At 41.0% G+C, this 22,382-nt stretch overlaps 1 protein-coding gene across 2 annotated transcripts in view; it reads left to right on the top strand.

Annotated features, from left to right (window-relative positions):
- The window catches only part of MMP16 (matrix metallopeptidase 16), an 892,963-nt gene that overhangs the window by 335,663 nt on the left and 534,918 nt on the right, over nt 1-22,382 (top strand). For both annotated transcript variants that reach the window (XM_069621310.1, XM_069621309.1), the window contains exon 2: nt 19,654-19,802. In XM_069621310.1, coding sequence (XP_069477411.1) covers nt 19,654-19,802 — 149 coding nt within the window. The remainder of the gene's footprint in view (nt 1-19,653; nt 19,803-22,382) is intronic.

The raw sequence follows: 22,382 nt of genomic DNA, 5'->3' as shown, positions 1-22,382 counted from the left end.
TGTATCTCTATTTTGTAAAAATTGTATTATACAATTAAACCAAATTAAAAAAAAAATAATAAAAAAAATTAATATATGATAGCACACTTATGAATATGACAGTGATCAACAATGGATAATATTACACTAGCACACTTTTTTAATTACTTAGGAGCTGGTATAGAGAGGATAAAGTAGCTGAGAATGCTTTTATGGTTTCAAGGAAATGCAATGATGGAAAAGAATGCAGCACAGAAATAAACTGAGATGGTTTCCACAAGAGATAATATGATCACTTTTTCTTTTGACAATTCACTCCCCCCCTATGCAATATAAGGAGATGGAAGGAGAGCCCACAGTTTTCAGGAATACAATCGAATGCAATACCAATTCAGTTCCCCCCTAACAAACCTAGAGCAACCAGTATGCTTTTAAAACATGCAGAAATACTTTTAATGTGAATTACAATGAAGTGAAAATATGCTAAAAATGATTTTAATTCCCTTTGGGAGATTCAGGTAGGTGACAGCTACTTTGAATTAGTCCAGGTCAACACTAGCAATGATTCAGGAGGGATTATCAGGTTGAAAACAAATTTCAGCAATGCAAGCAAGAGACAGCTATTTTTTAACGTGTAGTGAGATTGAGCTAGTTTTCAATCTGCAGCACTTTTTCCGAGTGCGTAAAGCGCTATTACGGAAAAACTATAAAGAGTAAAGCTGAGGATCGTAGCTTTAAAATGAAAGTTAAATCTCGTTCCTAGCACGTGCGGTTCAAAAGATACGGACAATTTAGTGGAGGTAGATTCTCAAATTAAAGTAAAGCTCAGAATGACAAATGACACTTTCACAGGTTCGAAATCATAGAATGGACACACAATTTCTATGCAGTTCTAAATAGGTGGAAATGGTTTGAATTAGATTATTTTAAACTAAGAGATTGGTTTTGCACAGCTCTGACTGGATACTCACTCCTAATTTTGGAAACAATGGTCCTCGTCACAGATCTGGTCAACAGGTTTAGCTGCGGTTCTCTCTGCTCTGCTGGTCTGGATCCCTGGTTCTGGCAAAAGTTCTGGCACTGCACAGCGGTCTGGTCTGGGTCTGGTCTTCTATCGGCACTGCACGGCGGTCTGGATACAGCTCTGCTTTCTGGGTTCTGGCACTGGCACCACGGTCTGGTCTGGGTCTCTGGTTCTGGTAAAAGTTCTAGCCAGAAGCGAACAGCACAGCCCGGCTGTTGAATAGTTTGGTTAGGTGTCTGGATGCTGAGGCCTGCTGTGAAGTATTCAGCTTTTGGTTCCGTTTTGGTTCAGGCCTCTCTGCTTCAAGTTCTGGAGTCTATCTGGAGTCTATGGTCCTTCTGGATATTGTCTGGTCCGGCAAAGTGCTTCGCAAGAAAGTGGAAAGTGACTGTCTACCTGGGTTTCAGTGGGTCTTTTTATGTCTTGTGAAAGTGGGTGGGAAGGCTGACTTTTTTTTCTTTTCTATGCCCAACCCTCTGAGGATCATGATAGGCTATAGGATTCTCTGTCACCTGACTGGGGAACAGAGTTGTGAGTCATCCAGGGCTACCAATTTACAATCTATTGAAGAAACGCCCCTTTGCTTTTACTTAGAAAATTAATTTTTCATAACTAACAGGTTTCCCAGATACACATGTCATTGAAATTACATGTACACATCACAGATTGCTTAAGGTACAGTTTGGTTCAAGGCACATGTTTCTACGAGCTTGGGTTTAGAAACGACAACATTTTGCGCTTTTTAGTGACTTTTGCCATATTGGTTTTTCCTGAAAATGTACACAGACCTGCACCCTCTCCCTGAGCATATTAATATAAGTTATCATGTCTCTAGCATAAACACTGTACCCACAATATTCATAAATCCCGGGGTTCGGTCTCAGAACATCACACAGAGTTGAACTTAGTCTCAATTTGTAGGTACATTTTTCATATTAAGAATCTCCAAATTGTACATTTTTGTAAGCTTAATACAATATTTTATAAGCAAATGAATAAACAAACATTTGCCCTTAATGGAATTCACATCTGAGTCTGGGTCCGCCCCCAGGAGCTTGGTTTGACTCAGAGATCAAATGTCTTCCTTCCCCCAGAGCAACTGTTGACAATTACACCTCAAATCAGCATATCCTATTCAGCTGAAGAGTATATTGTGTTGACTGAGGTCAGCAGAGCAGGATGCCACTCTGCATATGGTTAACAGAAACCTGTGATCTCCTTGTGCTGTTGCTGGTAAGGGCAGGTGGGAATGCTTCCCATGGACAGAGGCCTCTTGAACTTTAATTAGATCAGACTGCCTTCTGATGTGGGGCCTGGGAACAGTAGGTGTTAAGAATTCTCATTAACCAGCAAGGCTTTGAAGTTTCCAGCTAACTCCGGTTCCTTGTCAGCTCCTGAAAGACATGCCTCCTGTCAGAGTTTAGACCGCTAGCGCCGGTTAGTGTCGAGCGCCGGTACTGCACCTCTTTTTGGGAGCTGTCTTGAATTAATACATTTCAGATTTTGAACATCACCATATTTCTTTGCACTGGTTTTTGCTCTGTGTGTAGCCAAAGGATAGGGCCTGGCAATGGTCTCTTGTATTAACATTAACAGAGTCAAAAAAGGATGGCAACCTATTTTTCATGTTTTCCCTGTGCATTTTCTGGGGAGTTCTGGCCATCATGATGTTTTCAATGCCAGTAATGTACAGTTCTGTGGTAGGGCTTGGATGCATGGGTAAAAACATCCCACAACTCTACACTGTTGGATGATAGACTTTGAGAAGAAAGGGGATGACCTGACCCGAATAACCTTTTTGAGGACCAGAGAAAAGATCAGGTGAACAGCAAAGCCAGAAATTCAAACAGTTGTTGTCAAGCGGTGAAGGAGAGTTGCATGGTTGACTATATGAAATGCTGCAGAGAAGTCAAAGAGAAGGAGAAGAGATGGGTTGTTTAGCGTTAAAAGACAGCAGGAGCTCATCTCTTATGAAAGTACTGTTTCTGTGCATCTAGCTGGTCTAAGGCACGATTGGTGGGCATGCATAAAAGCCCCAACTCTGAAAGAAGCATGCATCTGTGTAGTAAGCACGTTTTCAAAGATGTTATCTATAAACAGTGTATTGTTAATAGGGCAGTTATTTGATGAGATACTTGGATCACCAGCAGTATTACTAAGAGGAGGCAATATGCAAGTGTTCTTCATCATATGTGGGGAGATGCCAGATTCACTGTTCACCGGATGTTTTAGGACTGGCGAGACGCTAAGCATATTGTGCTATGCAAGGAAGGGTGTTGAGGCTTTCATCTTCATTAACATTGATACAAAGTCAGATTGTGTGATTGGAGAGAATTGGAGCAGTGGGCATTTGAAATATAATCTATGACAGGGGTTGATGAAGTTCTAGGCAAACTAACGATTGTTCAATTGATGTCTTCGATTTTCCCCATGAAGAATGAACTGAGGGAGCCTGCAAAAGCTTTGATGGCTATTAAATCAGATACACATTCTGTGGGAGATCTAAGTTCTTTGCAAATCCGTAACAGCTCTGTTGATGGATTCATAGCTGATGAAATCTGGTCAAGCAAGACAGCTTTTTTCTTCTGAGGTATATTCACATTTTGATCCTTCTGGTGCCACAGGGAAGCCCTCTTGTCTTCTGTGTCTGTGTTTTTTCCCCAGCAGAATTGACAGGCTTTGTTAGTCTTTTGTAATGCTGTGAAATCATGATTTATCCAAAATTAAGACTTTAGTGGGTGGCTTGACTTTTCTCATTTAATCATAGGGGTTAGTAAATTGGGAGTCTTTGTAAATTTGACGTGAAGAATCAGGGAAGCATGTGATGAAAAGAGGGTTGGAGAGGATGTTGCTGAGAAACAAGTAAGAGTCATTGTTTCAACTGATTTCACAATTTAAAGTGTTTAAAATCTTTCATTGCACCTTTTATTTAGGGCACCCTTTGAGTATGCAAATTGAACATCTGCTCAATTGTGTTTCTTATACACCTGCTTCTGGGCACAACTGAAACACTGCTAAAGGGTTCAGACTTGTCTATGTACTCAATAGAACTGCTATTCTTCAGTTGCCAGCTTTGGTTATTAAAAAAGCAAATCTCTTAGTCTCCAAAGCAAAAAAAGTATACTGAGAAATATGAGGAAGAGGGATGCAACATAACATTTTCTTAAATTATATTATGAATTCATGGGCGTCATCAGAAAACATTCTGGTTTTTCAAGAGATCCTAAGTAAATGACGTTTATGGTTACAATCTGATACATCAAGCATACAATAAGGGCATACATATTTTGAATGTGGTGCATATTAGCCACTGGGTAACACTAGCTGAATATCATCTGTATCATTCTGAAACAGAATCCCATGATCCAGGCGTATATCATTAAGTGGTTCAGATAGAAAGGCATTAAAACGAACAGGGGAAATACAGGATCCCTGTGGTACACTAAAATCAACTGGCCCTTATTCACGGGTGTGAGTATTGATAATATGTGACAATCTGTTGAAGAAAGAAAGAGAAAATCCAGGCAGCCGAATTAAATGCTCACATTTTTTGTTCATGTGATTCATAATGTAATTCCATGAAGTAACACAAAGGTCCTCGCTCACTGTTTCTGTCCATGTGCTTGGGAACTTCTCTAGAGATTCCATGATGCAGAGCAATGGTTCTCCTCTCACAATGCTCACAGTTTCTGTTCATTTCTTGGGAACATCATGAGACATTCCATGAAGTAGAGCAATGGTTCTCCTCTCACAATGCTTACTGTTTCTGTTCATGTGCTTGTGAACATTATTAGACATTCCATGATGTAGAGCAATGGTTCTCCTCTCACAATGCTCACGGTTTCTGTTCATGTCCTTGGGAACATCATGAGACATTCCATGATGTAGAGCAATGGTTCTCCTCTCACGATGCTCACGGTTTCTGTTCATGTTCTTGGGAACATCATGAGACACTCCATGATGTAGAGCAATGGTTTTCTTCTCAGAATGCTCACTGTTTCTGTTCATGTTCTTGGGAACATCATGAGACATTCCATGATGTAGAGCAATGGTTCTCCTCTCACGATGCTCACGGTTTCTGTTCATGTTCTTGGGAACATCATGAGACACTCCATGATGTAGAGCAATGGTTTTCTTCTCAGAATGCTCACTGTTTCTGTTCATGTTCTTCGGAACATCATGAGACATTCCATGATGTAGAGCAATGGATCTCCTCTCACAAACCTCACTGTTTCTGTCCATGTGCTTGGGAGCTTCTCTAGAGATTCCATGATGTAGATCAATGGTCTTCTCTCACAATGCTCACTGTTTCTGTTCATGTGCTTGTGAACATTATTAGACATTCCATGATGTGGAGCAATGGTTCTCCTCTCACAATGCTCACTGTTTCTGTTCATGTGCTTGTGAACATTATTAGACATTCCATGATGTGGCGCAATGGTTCTCCTCACACAATGCTCACTTTTTCTGTTCATGTGCTTGTGATCATTATTAGACATTCCATGATGTGGAGCAATGGTTCTCCTCTCACAATGCTCACTGTTTCTGTTCATGTGCTTTTGAACATTATTAAACATTCCATGATGTGGAGCAATGGTTCTCCTCACACAATGCTCACTGTTTCTGTTCATGTGCTTGTGATCATTATTAGACATTCCATGATGTAGAGCAATGGTTCTCCTCTCACAATGCTCACTGTTTCTGTTCATGTGCTTTTGAACATTATTAGACATTCCATGATGTGGAGCAATGGTTCTCCTCTCACAATGTTCACTGTTTCTGTTCATGTGCTTGTGAACATTATTAGACATTCCATGATGTGGAGCAATGGTTCTCCTCACACAATGCTCACTGTTTCTGTTCATGTGCTTGTGATCATTATTAGACATTCCATGATGTAGAGCAATGGTTCTCCTCTCACAATGCTCACTGTTTCTGTTCATGTGCTTTTGAACATTATTAGACATTCCATGATGTAGAGCAATGGTTCTCCTCTCACAATGTTCACTGTTTCTGTTCATGTGCTTGTGAACATTATCAGACATTCCATGATGAAGAGCAATGGTTTTCTTCTCAGAATGCTCATGGTTTCTGTTCATGTTCTTGGGAACATCATGAGACATTCCATGATGTAGAGCAATGGATCTCCTCTCACAATGCTCACTGTTTCTGTCCGTGTGCTTGAGAACTTCTCTAGAGATTCCATGATGTGTAGAGCAATGGTTTTCTTCTCAGAATGCTCATGGTTTCTGTCCATGTTCTTGGGAACATCGTGCGACATTCCATGATGTAGAGCAATGGTTCTCCTCTCACGATGCTCACTGTTTCTGTTCATGTGCTCGAGAACTTCACCAGAGATTGCATGATATAGAGTAATGTTTCTTCTCCCACAATGATCATGGTTTCTGTTCATGTACTCGGGAACTTCACTAGAGATTGCTTGAGGCAGTACAGTGTTTTTCCTCTCAGAACGCTCACTATTTTGGTCACTGATTGTAGTTTTCATAATTCAGTGCAATGGTTATTTTCTCCTCACTGCTGGCAGGATGATTGGGTTGTACTTTCTCGCAGGGCAATTGCTCGCAAGTGGTCTTTTTGCCCTCAACAGTTTGGAAATGCTGACCGAAACACGTCTTTCTTCAAGGTGTTCATAGTTCACCTCCTTCCCCCACTTTCTCTAGTCCTCTCTCATTACTCGTGCTTACCGCTTCCGTTTCAGACATTCAACAATACACAGCTAGTTGTTCTTTCCACTGGATTCTGATCTGTGATCTTTCCTGTGGGAGCTAGCATCTGGCCCACCTCTTCCTCTTTTCACTTTCTCTGGCAGTATTCACTCCTGAAGAATCTCTTGGCTTTCTGGCTGCTGATTCTTGTTAGCAGGACAACTCGCCTCCAGTGGTGTCATACCGACTGTCTAATTGCACTGTTTCTCATCCATTCTTCGGTTTTCCAGGGGTGCCAGCACCCTGTAAAGAATAAGCTTGCGGGCTTGCTCAAAAAAGGAACTGTCCTCCTTTATTTATTGCCCACTGTGGCACCTACATGATAACGAACAGACGCAGGGCACTCGATATCCATCAGTGAGGAGGATGCCTCATCACAATTGTCTTGCAGAAATGAAACATTTGCTGAACACTTGTAGAGCAATTCCATTCCATAATGGCCAAAATAAATGGTTCTAACAGGTATGTCTTGAATGCCACTCTCTGTATGTGCCGCACTGTACTTCATAGAACTGTATAGTAGAATGACGCCATTTTGTATATTACATGAGGAAGCAATAATGCTGGGCAAGAGCAGATGGGTCATTTTGTGAATGAAAGGAACTATGCTGTTCTTTCGTCCTAAAAGGAAAGCAGGTTTGAATATGTATTTTGTCCACAAACACCTCAGAATGCAAGCAGTGATTATTTTACTATTTCAGAAAATGCAGCGGACTATATTGTATAGAGAGTGCTGAGCAGAGCTGCCAGGGAAAATACTGTAGAATTAATGAAGTAACCCATGTGCCATATTATCAATCATGCGTTTCAGCAACAACAAAACATTCGGCTCTGCAGTTTTTCTACAGCTATGCATAAGGCTGAGATTGATTTTGGGGGCAGAGATTGTTATCCTGGGAAAAGAACGGATATTAACAAAGAAGGGAACTATAATAGCATTTATCACACGACGCCTCAGGGCATGTCCCAACCTTCAGATCATGCTGTTTGCCAAACAAGCTCATTGCGAAAATCCTTTGGTAGCGCATACTGCGCATCGCGCAAAAGATCCCCTTTGCAAAATCCTTTGGTAGCGCATACTACGCATCGCGCAAAAGATCCCCTTTACAAAATCCTTTGGAAGCGCATACTACGCATCGCGCAAAAGATCCCCTTTACAAAGCGCTCTCGGCTGGGGCTCATATTTGCTTTCCACATTAGTGTAAATGTATTTAAATCTGCATGACACATGACATTTACGGTATTAGCTTTTCATTTTAATAGGGATATGCACTCATTCTAAAAATTCTAGAAATATATTAAATATTTTGTTTTGAGTAGTTATTGTTTGTGAAATGTACACAGAAACATAACATTTCCTATGACAATATCTGTATAGGTTCAGTTAGTAGAGGCTCTGTTGAAGTCAGAAAAGAAAGCCTGGCTTATAGACTTCACCAACTACATGTATTGTGTAGGATTTCTGCATGGCAGGACTGCGTATTATGTTGCGTATTTTCAAAAGACATTACACTACATCCATCAGTGGTGGTGTTAAGGCACTCAAGCTTGTGCAATCAAGTGGTATGTGCTGTCCCCACCCCAGCTTAACCAGACAGTGGGCTGTGGAAGAAAGGAGGAGAATGAGAAGAAAGGAGGAGCAGAGACGAGAGAAAGGAAGAAGGGGTGGGATACTAGTGGACATACAATTAGAAATAGAGAAAGTGGTTGGGGGAAGGCATGTGTTTGAGGAAGCTGGAATGTAGTCAAGTCAGAAGAGAGGCGATGAAACCCAAGCATTTTCTGTGACGGCAGATTTTAGTACGTTGCTGAGTGGTGCTAGAGTTAGTCAGTGCATGGCTGTGTGATGAAAGTTAGATGTACTCAAACATGTGCTTAAATTATGGAGGCTTCTTCACCAGATAAAGGTAGACACGTCCACCCATCCATGCATATAATACCAAGGACAACCCTTAATACGGATCATCAATAAGCAAATACGGCAATACATGTGCAAAGTCGATAACTGTGACCACCGTGAATAAGTCGATACCTGTACCTAATCAATAATTATCCAAAAGCTTCAATTGTCTGCACGTTTTACATCCCGTGCATCTTCAAGGATTAATACCTATTGTGCTTTTGCCAGGTTATGCCACAGATTAGCAGTGCTAGGTGCGGCCTGTGTATTCTTCCGGCTTTGTAGATATCATGGATTGTCCAGAACTTGAGCACACCATGTTAAGTGTCAATTCATTGAATTGATGTCTGTATAAAAGCCAGGTGTCAGGTTATCCAGATTTCGGCACACTTTGGACGTTTACTTAGTTAAGTTATCTCAGATATGTGAATATTATATGATGTCATATTGTGAATCGTTTATACTGCACACAATCAACACCATTGCAGCCACAGGGTGCATAGCCTTGTTCAGGTAGTGGCACACTGTGCCCTCGCCCTGGGTTGTCAGTCATTAGTCTGTGGAGGATAAAGGAACAGGGGGAAGATAAGAGGGTAGGAAAGAAGGAACATGTTCCTGGAGGAATAGGGAATCTAGAGGGTAATGAATATTTTGGGGTAACTGCAGTGACTGTGATTCCTGTTAGATGGGTCACACACTAATAATTTAACATACACGCATGTTGTAATATGCTTAGTATATATTTGGATTATATTTGTGAGACAAATTTGAAAAACAATAGGAAATTAGTTATCCATAAGTGCTTGGTTGCATGATGGTCTCAAGATGTGCTCAAGCTGCCCTTGACGTAAAGTGGCTTATTTGCCTGCGTTTATATTTAAATGTTACCAGATGGTGTCCTCCAGAATAGTAGTTCTGGGAAATCAAAGCTTGGAAGGCTAAGTGTGTTGCAGCCAAGGCTAGACTGTCTTTTGTACTTCCATACCTTGATCTTAGATGATAATGCTCACAGTGGAAGTCTTCATGTTTCCTTCTTCTTCTGTTACGTTTTTAATTTGTTACAGACCGCAAGGCTCGTCAACAAAACTTTTGGTGAATATGTAAACTTTTCTTGCCAGCATAGCATTGGATTCTAATACGTTCTTTCTTATCTGTGACTTTAATACCTGCTTTGAATGTAACTCCAATGTTGATTCATCCAGACTACATGAATTATCATCATTGCATGACTCAGTTCCCCTTAACGTTTGTCCCTCTCATTTACAATTTGCAATAGCTTTGTAGCTAACAGTGGTTATTAATAATAATTGTAAATGTTTCAGCCCTTAGTACTCTGACGAACTTAAACAATTAAAAAAGATTTTTGTGAAAAAGGAAAACAATTAAGAAAACAGAAGGCCAATGACACACTTCTCTCTGTCAAATCAGTTCTTTGTATATACAACGGTATTAGTGGCGTGAAATTGGACTTGTTGCTAGTAAAATGAATCTGGCCCTGAATAAATCGAATGAAATGTACAAGATGATTACCTCTCTGTCCAATCCTGAATGTATAATAAATACTTTTGATCCTTACAGTCAGACAGCTAACAATTTTAACAACTCGTTTTGTGGAAAATAAATGAAGAAATATGAAATCTCATTATTCCTAGCCATCAGATTCTTTTGTTCTTGTCAGAATCGTTACCACAGCAACAACCCCTTGTTTCAGCAGTGCCCTTTATCAGAGGATCTAATCCATTCCATCCTTCTGCCTCTCAAACCCACTTGTAAGGAGGAGGATGCATTGTCAGCCTTTATTGTTTGTCAACATGCTGAAACTCTTCCCTGCACCGGTTACTACTGTGATCAATGTCTCTTTGTCTCTCAAGGTATAGTTCCTGACTAGTTCAAGCAAGCAATTGTATCTCCTTTATTGAAAAAAGAATCAGTGGATCCTCACATCATGTCTAACTACTGGGCAATTGCTGGTCTGCCATAGATTTCTAAATTGTTGAAAACAATTGTATCAATACAACTATCTAATTTTGTGGAAACCTCTGGTGTGTTAGATTTAAATCAGTCAGGGTTTTACCAACGGCCTGGGAAGGAGACAGCACTCTTGACAGTTTGTGACAATATTCAGCTGATGTTGGTCGTCCTGGAGCGTGAAGGGTTCTGAGCAGATGCACCGGTGTCATCTCCCCATTGAATAAAAGCGGTGAACACATGGAATGTATGGGGTGTACACATTGTCAGTGTCTACCCGGTGTTCTAGCCAGATGATTATGAGCAAAGAAGAGGAAATGGCCAAATAATCTGTGGTTAACCAAAAGATGATGTCTTCCCTGAAAAACAACTAGAACTTCTATCAAAATGTGGACTACTTCCAAGCCATAAGAGTACCGCAGTTGTTGGGTATCCAAAACTGCAGGCAGTTTGGTAAGCATCTGCAGCAAGTCTAGACAGTAATTTGAAGTCTTGTCTAGTAGAAGCTCATGTCCCTCAGTGCTTGTTCTACAGTGAAACACCAAGTGTTTGACCATTTCGAGGTTAGGGTTAATTTCCTGCATAGAAGCAATTCACCTGTCCTGAAGAAGGCCTTGGGAAGTACGTGAACCAACAGCACTCTGGGTAGCGCAGTACGGATGATATAGGCCAAAAACTATACATGGAGTTTTAAAGTATGCTCCATTAATCTGATATTGTGTAAAACCCAATAGTGTTTTGCCTAGAGTCATTTGTAGTGTGACTCATTCTAGGATTATTGGAGATAACAATTAGTTATGCTGTGTTAAAATGTTGAAATGTGGATCCAATTGAAATCTGGGTCGAATCAACTACCCTCGAGACATTTTGATTTGCTCAATGATTGTGAGTGACCTGCCCTTGGTTTGTTTATGACTATATATATGGTCCGTGATTTTTTTAATGTTATTATTATGTTTTTAGTAAAACAAGTTTTTTATGTGTTGTCATGATCTAATAAATAAATATGTTTTTTGTATAAATCTAGTATCTATCTTGTGGATGTGGTTGTCCGCTTAAAGTAATATATGCAGTTCTACTGTGTACTGACCTTTATCACAAAGGTGGGACGTAGAGAGAGGTAGTCATTCTTGTCCTTTTGCATATATCTGATGCGGGTAATGGCTTGATGTCTGTGTTAGTTAAGTTAGACCTTTCTGTGGCTTTCGAAACGCTCAATCATAACATACTACTAACTCGCCTTAAGTCTTTGGCCCTCCGGTGAAATCATTCCCTGGCCTGGTTGAAATAGTTTCTGTCTAAAAGGTCTCAAAAAGCACAGATGGGGAAGTTCTACTCAAATATGCACCATCTAGCTTTTGAGGTCTGCCAGGGTATGTGCCCTACACACTTTGTTGCTCAATATATACATTCCACTTCTTATGGCTTAATGTAAGAACTATCAGCTATGTTACCACTTCTATGCAGATGATATTCAAGTCAATTTTGAATCTTGAGAGCTGGGACAACTTAGTTGTATGCATGTTAACAGTAAAAAACGGAATGATGCAAAACAGACTTAACTGTAATCCCTTAAAAATGGAAATAATGCTTACAGATCTATCTAACCTCCCAGAATCTGCACTGCTTTTTGTATTCATCCTTGTCCTATATTGACAAGGTCAAGCATCCTGATGTCATCTGGTAAGTGGATTTGGGATTTAACTCACATATCAACAGATTTCTTAAATCAGTCTCGCACAGATTACTCCTTTTGAAAATGATCTTACCATTTACCCCTGCAAATGAACATGCAGGAATAGTTGGGACCCTATTATGCCTTACTCTAAACCATATCCATCGTCTACACACTGCTCAAAATGCAACCATCAGACTTATTTTTAAACTGTCTGAATTTAGTTAGGTTTCCAATGATCACTATTCTTTGTAATTGGCTTCCAGTGTATACACGTATCCCATTTAAGATTTTGTGCACCTTATTTAAGTGCCTACATGGTCTGTCTCCTTCTTTCTGTCATGACCTCAAAGGCTTTGTACACACCAAGAAACCACAATGCACTCTTACTTGTCTTCTGCCTCGGAAATAAAGAATCTGGAAAGCCTTCAACACTCCACACCGGTCCCTGAATATAGATGAACAGTGTGCAAGTAAGGTGTGGGAAACCCTCCTGGGGAAGAAAACCCAAACTCGAAGCCGGGTCTGCTTAGCAGAGTAGAGTAGACTGTACAGCAACCACAACTTCCCGGTCTTAGACACCTCCAGTGCTGGTAATGGAAGTCAGAAATATCCTCTATGAATGAGGCCAAAGTATGATTTAAACAATACAGACCATATTCCCAGCAAACCGTTTAAGCCACAGTGGTGTAACCTAGAAACATTTGCATGCAAACGAGGGAGGTGTCAGGCAAAGTACACAGGAAATGTGTAACAAGGTAGTTTAAGCACCATCTCATGCAGGGGCTGAGGCAGTAAACTGAGACAGCTGTAATGCGCGAATGCGCAGTGCAGACAGGGCTTGTAAATGTAATCGCAGAGAAAGCTGTGATCAGAGGCGCGCAGTGTTGGAAAGACTCTAACGTGCAGATTGGAGCCGGGAAGAATGATATGGAGACCCGCTCCGGTGCTGAAAGGTAGCACAGAGCGGACAGATCTGAAACAATGCAGCGGCACAATGCGGTGAGTAGCAGCAATGAACAACAATAAACATTTGTTTGGGAAAAATGCTGAACTGAGCAAACTAAAAATAAAAGTCAAGATTCCAGTTGTAGAGTCAATGGTGAATGAGTTGCACAGGGAGACAATATTTAGCTTCTGGGGAGATGCTGAAGACTAGAAGAAAACAGAGGAGCTCAGGAGAGGGCAAAGAGAAGGAAAGAGAGGGTAGATGCAAGAGAGTTGGGCAAGGAGAAGCAAGGAAAGTTAGCATGCATTTAAGCAAGAGAGGGGAGCAATAAGGATATGATTCACAAGGCGGGGGTAAAGGCAGAAGCAATGCACAGAGCAGGTAGGGAGGATCCTTTATGTAGAGAGTCTTAGTCACACTGATCCAATGCCAAACTGTGTTGTGGACCATCTTGAAAACAACTAGACCGTTGCATTAGGTTTTCTTCTGAGAAGCATTTGGGAGCCGTGTTGGAAAGGGGAAGAAGGGATCTTATTCACTTGTGCTTCCATTTCTGCCACAAGACCATGTGGAATAGTGATTCATGACACTTACCTGAATAATAAAACCCACTGATACTTTCCTACTTAGTCCTTAAGATCATCTGGACAGAACCTCCTCGTTATCCCTCATCCAAGATTCTGATCTAGAGGAGAGAGGACATGTTCAGTTGCTGGACCAGCGACTTGGAACAACCTGCCTTTTAGGTTCCTCATGATTCAGACACTGTCAGCTTTTCACAATTTGCACCTAGATGTTGTGTCTGTCCTGCATCATTTGTTTCCACTTGCTCCATTGCCATCTCCTTGCACTAAATTATTATGCATTGCCCCAATGCCAGGCCACTGATTGACACTATACTTGAGAATCAGTTATGCTCCCTCAAGATAGAGGGGCAATACTGTGTAGCATATGTCACTCAAGCAAATCCATTACATATCACTTGCAGGTGTGATTATGACAACTACAACATGTCTAAAAGCACCAGGTATGTAATCTTGCGAAGGAGCTTGTGCACATTCATCACCAGAATTCAAAATTGTTAATCAGCAGAGGGACATTTAAGTCTATACAGGCTGAACCTAAACGTTCCTGCTGTCTTTCGACAGCCTTTGCTTGATAACCGCTAGTGAAGGCCAAACTCCCTATTTAAAATTCAGAAAGAGGGGGTTACAATGTTATCTTCCGCTTCCTGGTAGGCAGCCTAAGGAATGGAACTTAGGCTATGACTCTTCGTTGATATGGAAGTGACACATCTGTACACTGCCACTTTTATACCTCAAATCTATTTTTGGAGCATAAAAGAGAACGACTGATGGACGTGAGCCACGTTTGCTTTACACTACGGCTTGACATGGTAAACAGCTGTGGCGTAGTTAGTTACAAGGGTAACCTTAAAAGTACGGAAATAGCATATGTTCATGTCATACTTCATCTTGAAAGGTCTTGCAGTAGTGACACACAGGTACAACACCTGCACAGGTGACGTAGTTCTTGTGACACAAATTGGTGACTGGTCCTTAATGTGATGTGCAGTGCCTATGAAAGAGAGGCTTTCATGTGCTGGCCCCTCAATCTACAATTGCAGAATCTGCTTTTCCATCCTCCGCATTCCACTCTGACACCATCTTCCCTGGCATGATGTGTTAAGGGCCAGGTGTCTAGCAACATAACATTGGTCTTTCACTCAAGCTGCAAGGGCGTAGACTGTTCATGCTGGCCGGAAGTGAGACATCACTATTGGCCAGAGGCTTGAAGTGGCACTTGAGAAAAGATGATACAGGTAATTATTACTGTTCTGCGCTTCCTGAAACTCTGAAGCATGTTCTGGTAATCTTCTCCCACTCCAGTCATCAATGGAAAAGAGGCATTGTCCCTGAATATAGAATCTTTCCAACCCTAATGATATTTCTGTTGGGTGACTGATGAGGAAATCATTAGAATGGTAGGTAATAATAATAATTTGGCATTTATATAGCACTACGAACCCTCAGGTATCTGAGCGCTGCTTATTATTACCCACGTGTGTGGTGCTCATTTATCGACCTTGGACAGAATTCGAACCTGAGTTAGCAAGTTCTGCATGGATGTCAAAGCGAGCGTTCTACTCGATGAGCCACTTGACGGCTACGAGAGAGCTGGCTAATAATGTCACTTCTTATCAAACATCTGTAAGCCTGCATAGGATGGGAACCAACAAGGTCAGCAAGAGGGGGAGATGGAAAATTTAAGCTGATCACTAGATGCAAACATGCCCTACACCCAGATCCAAGACGATAGGCGCATGAACAGTAGTTTGCCTTTTCTCCCTACAAATGGGGAGAAAGGTTGGAACTCTGAACCTATTATGTGTAGGAGAATTGTACATTGTTGGTTTAATGATCTTTGGTGTTTTTAATGTTTCACAGTTCACGTGGCATGTTTTGCACGTCACTTTTATGTTTCAGTGCTGTTGCAAAAAGTTCCAGGAGCCTCTCTTGTAGGATGTTGTTTACTTTTTCACGACGCCAGATGTAGGTAACGGCTGCAGATGAGGGCTATCTTGTAATGCACATGGCCTAGTATATATATATTCCTCCATGTTTCTAATCCTGCAGAACATTCTACAACATTCTATATCCTCTTTGGTTAGAACTGCCTCACACATGTTTTCAAGGAACAAAGTAGTCCAGCAATATCTCCTGAAATTGAACATGATCTTGTATTAAGAAGAACATCTGGGTACATGATTTAAGTGGGCTGATGACCTAAAATAGTTGTATTGAAGCTATGAACTCAAATTTAGCAAACATTTGCTTATATGCAGTGTTGGACTGGCAGATTAGGAATGTGTGAAATGTATAGACTGTCTGAAGCTTTTTATGAAATATAAGGAAATAAATGCTTGCAATGTGTGGTGTTAAAGCCAGGTGTATTGACACATTTTTTTCCACCGCCTATTTTTGGAGCCTGTTAGCTGCTGTCTATATTATGGCTAAAACTAAAGGTATTTTGGAGAACATTTTAAACGATTACTAATTGCATGCAGGAGACCACACATGCTTGCACTTAAGTTTTGCTAGTAGACTGCATGCAATTTCCAACACCCATTAAGCAGACTGTTATTGTGTAGAGTAAAATAAGGCACCATTGCCTATACTCTTGAATTGTTCTCTCTCTGTCAGAAATGAAATGCTGCCTGTAAATTATGCTTTACAGGAATAATTTTGTAATGGATCCCTATGGAATCTGCTTGTAATTCACCACGTGTAAATGCAGGGTGTATTCCAAATGAATCCTTTGGTTTTACATAGAGATGGAAGTGGTGAACAGTGATCGGGTGCAGAGTTCCACTACTTTTATTTGTTTCTGTTTCTAGTTCCACGACTTTCTACAACCATATTCACCGTTCTGGTTCTTTACTTTTTTAAAGTTGAGCCATGCTTCTTCACTTTGCCATCTTATAGCAGTTGCAGCTAAACTGAAATCGGACCGTACATTTATGAAGCCGAAGTGATGTAGCTGGGATGGATTCTAGTTGGCTTCATCTAAGCCAAGGGAAGATAGAGAAGGTCATGCTAATACTATAAAGACATCTCGGCTGGTATCACTACATATTATCCCCAACACAAATATCACTGTGTATATGGTTGTCTGGAACGGCCATAGGCAATATTTTTGGGGGGGATAATTTTTGGGGTTTTTTGGGAGCGCGGGTTGCGGGGGTATCCCCTGCTCCTTTAAATATAATGTGGGGATTGTGGGGTGTCCCCGCAGGTTCCATGCCTTAATATCGGCACAAAAATATGTCGATATTTTTATATGGCGATATTTTTGCGGGGATATTAACACATGGATCCTTTCTGCTCACACCCCATGTCCCCATGATGTTTGGAAAACTAGCTAAGTTGTTATCTCAAGTAAAATGGTAAGAGAATAAAGTTTTGAAAGGTACATGACATTCACAAGGGATTTTTTAATATCAGGTGTCTATATATGATTTGTCAGTTCATGATCCTGGCCAAGTGTAAAATTGTAGGAGGACACTTAAGGCTAGCCGTTTGGACTATTTCAATGCACTAGTAGGGTTCCTTAAATGAAGATTATTATCAGACTCCCAGTGGCTCAAACGGATTGGTTTCTGGATGTAGGAAAAGTAATTGTGTCCAAGCTGTTCACAGGAACCGGCCTGGCTTGCATTAGAGTAGAGAATTCAGCTTAAAATCCCTTTCAAATACATCCATGGAGATGCTCCTGACTACCTTCAGGATAGCATCACACAGGATATATCCCTGGATGGAACCTTTGGTCTATGGAGGATCACAGACTATTCATACTTAAAAATTTTTGTCAGGTTAGAGGAGAAAAGACTTTCACTCTTAGGTCCCTGGATTTGGAGTAAATTACCCAATTCTGTTTATGACAACGTACACCTTTCTATTTCCAGTCCCCCGTTGCAATGGGATCTGTTCAAGTAGGCTTTAGGTATGAAATCCAGTGGCGTTGCTGAGAATAAAAGCACAACGATAGAAGGGTACTTCATTCTTTCGCCCGTTCCAACTACTTGGTTGTCACCATGCTCTGGCTGCAATGCTTTGCCATATGTTGCCCTATGACCCTGTTTACCTCGTCTCCCGCCAGAGGTCACAGTTCCACTTCTTTTTTGGTTCACTTCTATCACTGGTTTCACACGTGTATGAACATTTCAATGATGTTGCATAACGGTCTACATTACAAAAACTGTTTCAGTGCATGAGAGTTTTGACTGTGTGCCGGTCCATTGTAATGGTAGCAGGCGTTACAGTATCCACATTTGCACAGACTGTACAGCTCAAAAAGATCAAATGATCTTTGGCACTGGCAGATTTACCCCTGGAAGACTGCACACATGCATGCTGCTATTGCTTCATTTCTTGCAGGGGATTAAAGGTTATTTTGCTATTTGCAGTAGATCTGAAATACATTTTCTGTGTATAGAAATCTCCTACTAAAACTAAACACTTTTCGGGCTATCAGTTTATATTTACTTTTTGTTCCTTTACCTAAATGAAATGTGGTAAAACCTTGGCATCCATGTTGTTAATCTGTCACAAATGTCTTCATTTGAGAAAGACTGCAAAGCTTGTTTTCGTGAGGAGCCGTATTGGCAAAGCGACGAAGACCCTTTTGTGATTACATTGAGGGTGGAGTGGAAGAAAGAACCAGCGAGGGTGATATATGAAAGTCTGAATGTACTATTGCAAGGTATATGTGTTAGCCTTAAAGATCTGATGAAAGGTTCTAAATGCAGTATGCAATGGGCTGGCAACTGGATGGCACCCAAAGAAAGCTGATGCAGGGATATCTTGTGTAGTTACCAAAAGTCCCTTTTGTCGATTGGAAAACAGCTAACTAAGCATTTAGCCCTCCACTGGGGAATTGCATTTATTGAAGCAATAGGGCCTGATCAGGGGTGGGCATTACCACTTCAGGTAATTCCCCCCCTGTGAGGGGCCTATTGCTATTAGTACCCCGGCCCATAAAACCGGGGTACTAAAAGCATTTTTGTTCTGTTCACAGAAAAAAAAAAAGTAAAAAAATGGCTGGTGGGGAAGGGGAAAAAAGTCTGTTTTCCCTTTCCATGACGGCCTTTGAAAAATAAGTGTGAAAAAGTAAACAAACAAAATGGCCACCATGGAAAGGAGAGAAGGGACTACGTGTTGTCCCTTTTTTGTTTCCATGACAGCTTGTCGTGGATCAGGAGCGGACGTGCTTGGATCAGAAGTGTTCCCAGCGCATCCGCTCCCGAAATGGACAGCAAAGAAGGTCAGTGGGGTTGGGAGGGTGGGGAGTGAATTCTGTGGAAAAGCGGAGTGGGGGTGGATGGGTAACAACACTTACCCCAATCCCCGGCGGGGGAAAATGGCAGCCTCCAGTAGTGTGCTGGCTCAGAGCGGGTGATTACCCCATTCCGAGCCTCCTCATTGTCTGTGTGGCTGCCACACCCCCCTGCTGGGGACAGAAGGCAAGGAATGTTGTGGTGCTGAGGGATTCCTGGTCAGGTAATGCCCGCACCACGGCCAATTAAATAATTTTTTAGAAAATACATGACCCTGCGCCGGGTCTAATAAGTGGAACTGTGTTTAGCCGGAATGGAATTATCTTTTTAATCAAACATACTCGATTTTTATTACCCTGCTATATGGATTGTATTATGTTTATTTGTCTAATTTGTATGTGAAGTTTTTTAATGGCCGATTGGTCACAATCAAATAAAGAACACAAAAAAGACCTCTACTGCATCACTTAAAGCAAAGATTTGTATCACAGGAAAGATATATAGCTTGTTTATATGAAAGAGTGTCAACAGAGGACAAATACATGTGCTATTCCGACTATACCCCATTTCTAACATAACTTCTTCTTTTGCTACAGGTATGGTTACAGAAATACGGCTACCTTCCTCCAACTGATCCTCGAATGTCCGTGCTGCGCACCGCAGAGACCATGCAATCGGCTGTTGCTGCTATGCAGCATTTTTATGGCATTAATATTACAGGGAAAGTGGACAAGGACACAGTAGAGTAAGTATCCCTCTTAAAATTGGCAAGTGTTTTGCAATCCAGGGAATATATGATTATTTGACATCATTGAAAATGTACAGCCCATATACATATAAGCCCCATTCTAGATAGTTTCTAGGTTTAAGCCTGAATATGTTACTTAGTAAAACACAAGTTATAATTCATTTCCAGTTTGCTTGCTCTGTAGGACCTATATACGAGGTGATGCTGTCTATAAACCTAACATTACTGATGTTTTCTGCATCACCTTAGATATCAGTAAAGAAATTAAATCTGCAAGTCCAAATAACCTTGATTTGAAATAGGTTTCTCATCACTCCTTAGTTCTAGGGTTGGGCGAAACGACTAATTTGCCCTGAATCAAAGTCGGGAAATAATGGCACAACATTTCTTTGCTTACAAATTATGAACAAGTGCAAAATGTCCACATGAGAAGCAGGTGGAAAGAAATGCATTTCGGATGACACCACAATTAAAACAAGCATTGGCAATGGCAACAGTTTGGGCTTTCATGTAGGCATGGGAAAGGCACTCGCCAGGGACAGCAGTGGTGGTGTAGTGGTATTAACTGACCATTGATGGTCGCATCTACAAAATTGTACGAGTACTTTGGCATATAATAGAAGAGCCTGGCAAATGCCTAATTATACACAAGACAAAACGGTTGGCTTTGTCAATGCTTGTTTTTAAAAGCATTTCAGTAAAGGACACACATAGTACTTATAAATCAAGTGGCTGAAGGCAAACCTGGACAAGACATTTTTATTGTACCCATAGCGAGTTTACAACTCCAATTAAGTCATCAACTCTCAGAAGACTGCTTTAAAAAAAAAAACACAGGCAGGCACTGCCAGTGCAAAGTTTGAGGTATGACGTCCTTTCATCGCGGGATGTTTTTTTCACAGGGGTTTCTACCATAGATTTTTTAATGGAAAAACCCATTGACATTTGTTGGGTGGGTTAGAAAAATATACTTATGGGGTGTGGGGTGTTCGGGAATATTAAAAAAATTAAAGGATATGGGTGGTATGAGTACCCCCCAAAAATAAAAATAAAATTTGATGAGTTTTTTCGTTAAAAGATCAGCATTAAAAAACCCAGCACAAAACATCCCACAATGAAATGACATGGAACCAAGTTTGATGGTAAGGCTTGATTAAAGTGAGCTCAAGAGTTCCCATGAGGAGGTATTTTGGGCAGGGAGGGGCAGGAACTCGGTTGAAATGGCTGTAGGGATTTAGCATGGCCATGGGCACTCAATGGCTGGGCAAATAACTAAACACCTGCAAGCTGTGTATCCCTTCTCATATTCCCTTTCTCCCTATCTGTACTCTAATGAAATAGTTTCGGCATATAGGGGTAATAGCCCAAACTAACAAGCATTAGCCATGCCAACAGTTTAGGCTTTTGTGTAGGCATGGGAAAGGGCCTTGCTGGACACATTTGTTTTGGTATTAACTGCCCATTGATAGTTGCAGGTGCAAAATGGAGCGAGCACCTGGGCATGTAAGCAGTGCCCGGAAAGTGTTGAGTACTATTAAAGCCAAAGCTGTTGGCTTTGCCAATGCTTGTTCCTATCTAAACTGATTTCTGCAAACTTGCCTAAAGTGATAATATTGAGATTAGCATACTTTCCTGACCCAGCTCTAAACATACATAGGATTACTCTCTAGTTCAAGTTGATAACTGTTATAAAAACATGTTTATCACTTGCAGAAACGAGAGCAACTCTCTTCCTGAAAAAGAGTCCATCAGAACACAAAACACTGACAGTTGATGTTACTAAGTAGTGATCAGATTACCCTCCAAGAGCTGCTCATCAATACATATTGTCTGCTTGTCTATTTATGATGGTTTGAGTCAACTGGTATGAAATCGAATCTGTAATCGTTTTTTTTCTTCAAACTAGTGTTTGATGAAATGTAGAGAAATGTTAGTTAAACGTTACAATGAATTTAAAAAAAAAATGTCCAGGACTTTCAGAAAAATGAAAAGACATTTCCAGAGACCGTCTGAATATGAATTCATGTTCTATCCCATTGATTGACTGCAACGTTGTTCAGTCACACATGTGACAATTTAATTCTCAGGAATTAACATGGACGCCAGGAGTCAATGGGTGGTTAATTTAACCAATTTACTCCCAGACATTGTGTGTTCCCCTCACATGGTGGCTGGCAACAGTCAGACCTCTGCGTCTGGTAACGATGACGCAACAGCATAAACACAAGGTTTGCAGGAAGAGTGCACGCACGAACGGCATACAAAAGATAATTGCAGAGTGGAGAACGGAGAGGGCTAAACTAAGGTACTAAACTGATGTACTGCTCAAACCCCAGTTGTTTATCAACTCCCTTTTCACAATTTGTTCAGCATAATAAATACATCCACAAAAGGCATAGAGGTTTATTCAGCACCACGTGGAGATATTGCAACTGAACTGTTTTATTGTAATATTGAAGGGAAATAATGTCTAGCCGGCTCGGGAACCGCATACTCCTACATATTGCAGGCGTGACCTGGGATGTGTGATGTCACTGCACATGAACATCGTTCCACATCCGTTCGGGCCTGCAGCCG

Source organism: Ambystoma mexicanum, chromosome 5q (genome assembly GCF_040938575.1).
Source record: "Ambystoma mexicanum isolate Mex_15411 chromosome 5q, UKY_AmexF1_1, whole genome shotgun sequence".
Taxonomy (NCBI): Eukaryota; Metazoa; Chordata; class Amphibia; order Caudata; family Ambystomatidae; genus Ambystoma; species Ambystoma mexicanum.
This window is presented reverse-complemented; position numbering and strand designations above follow the sequence as displayed.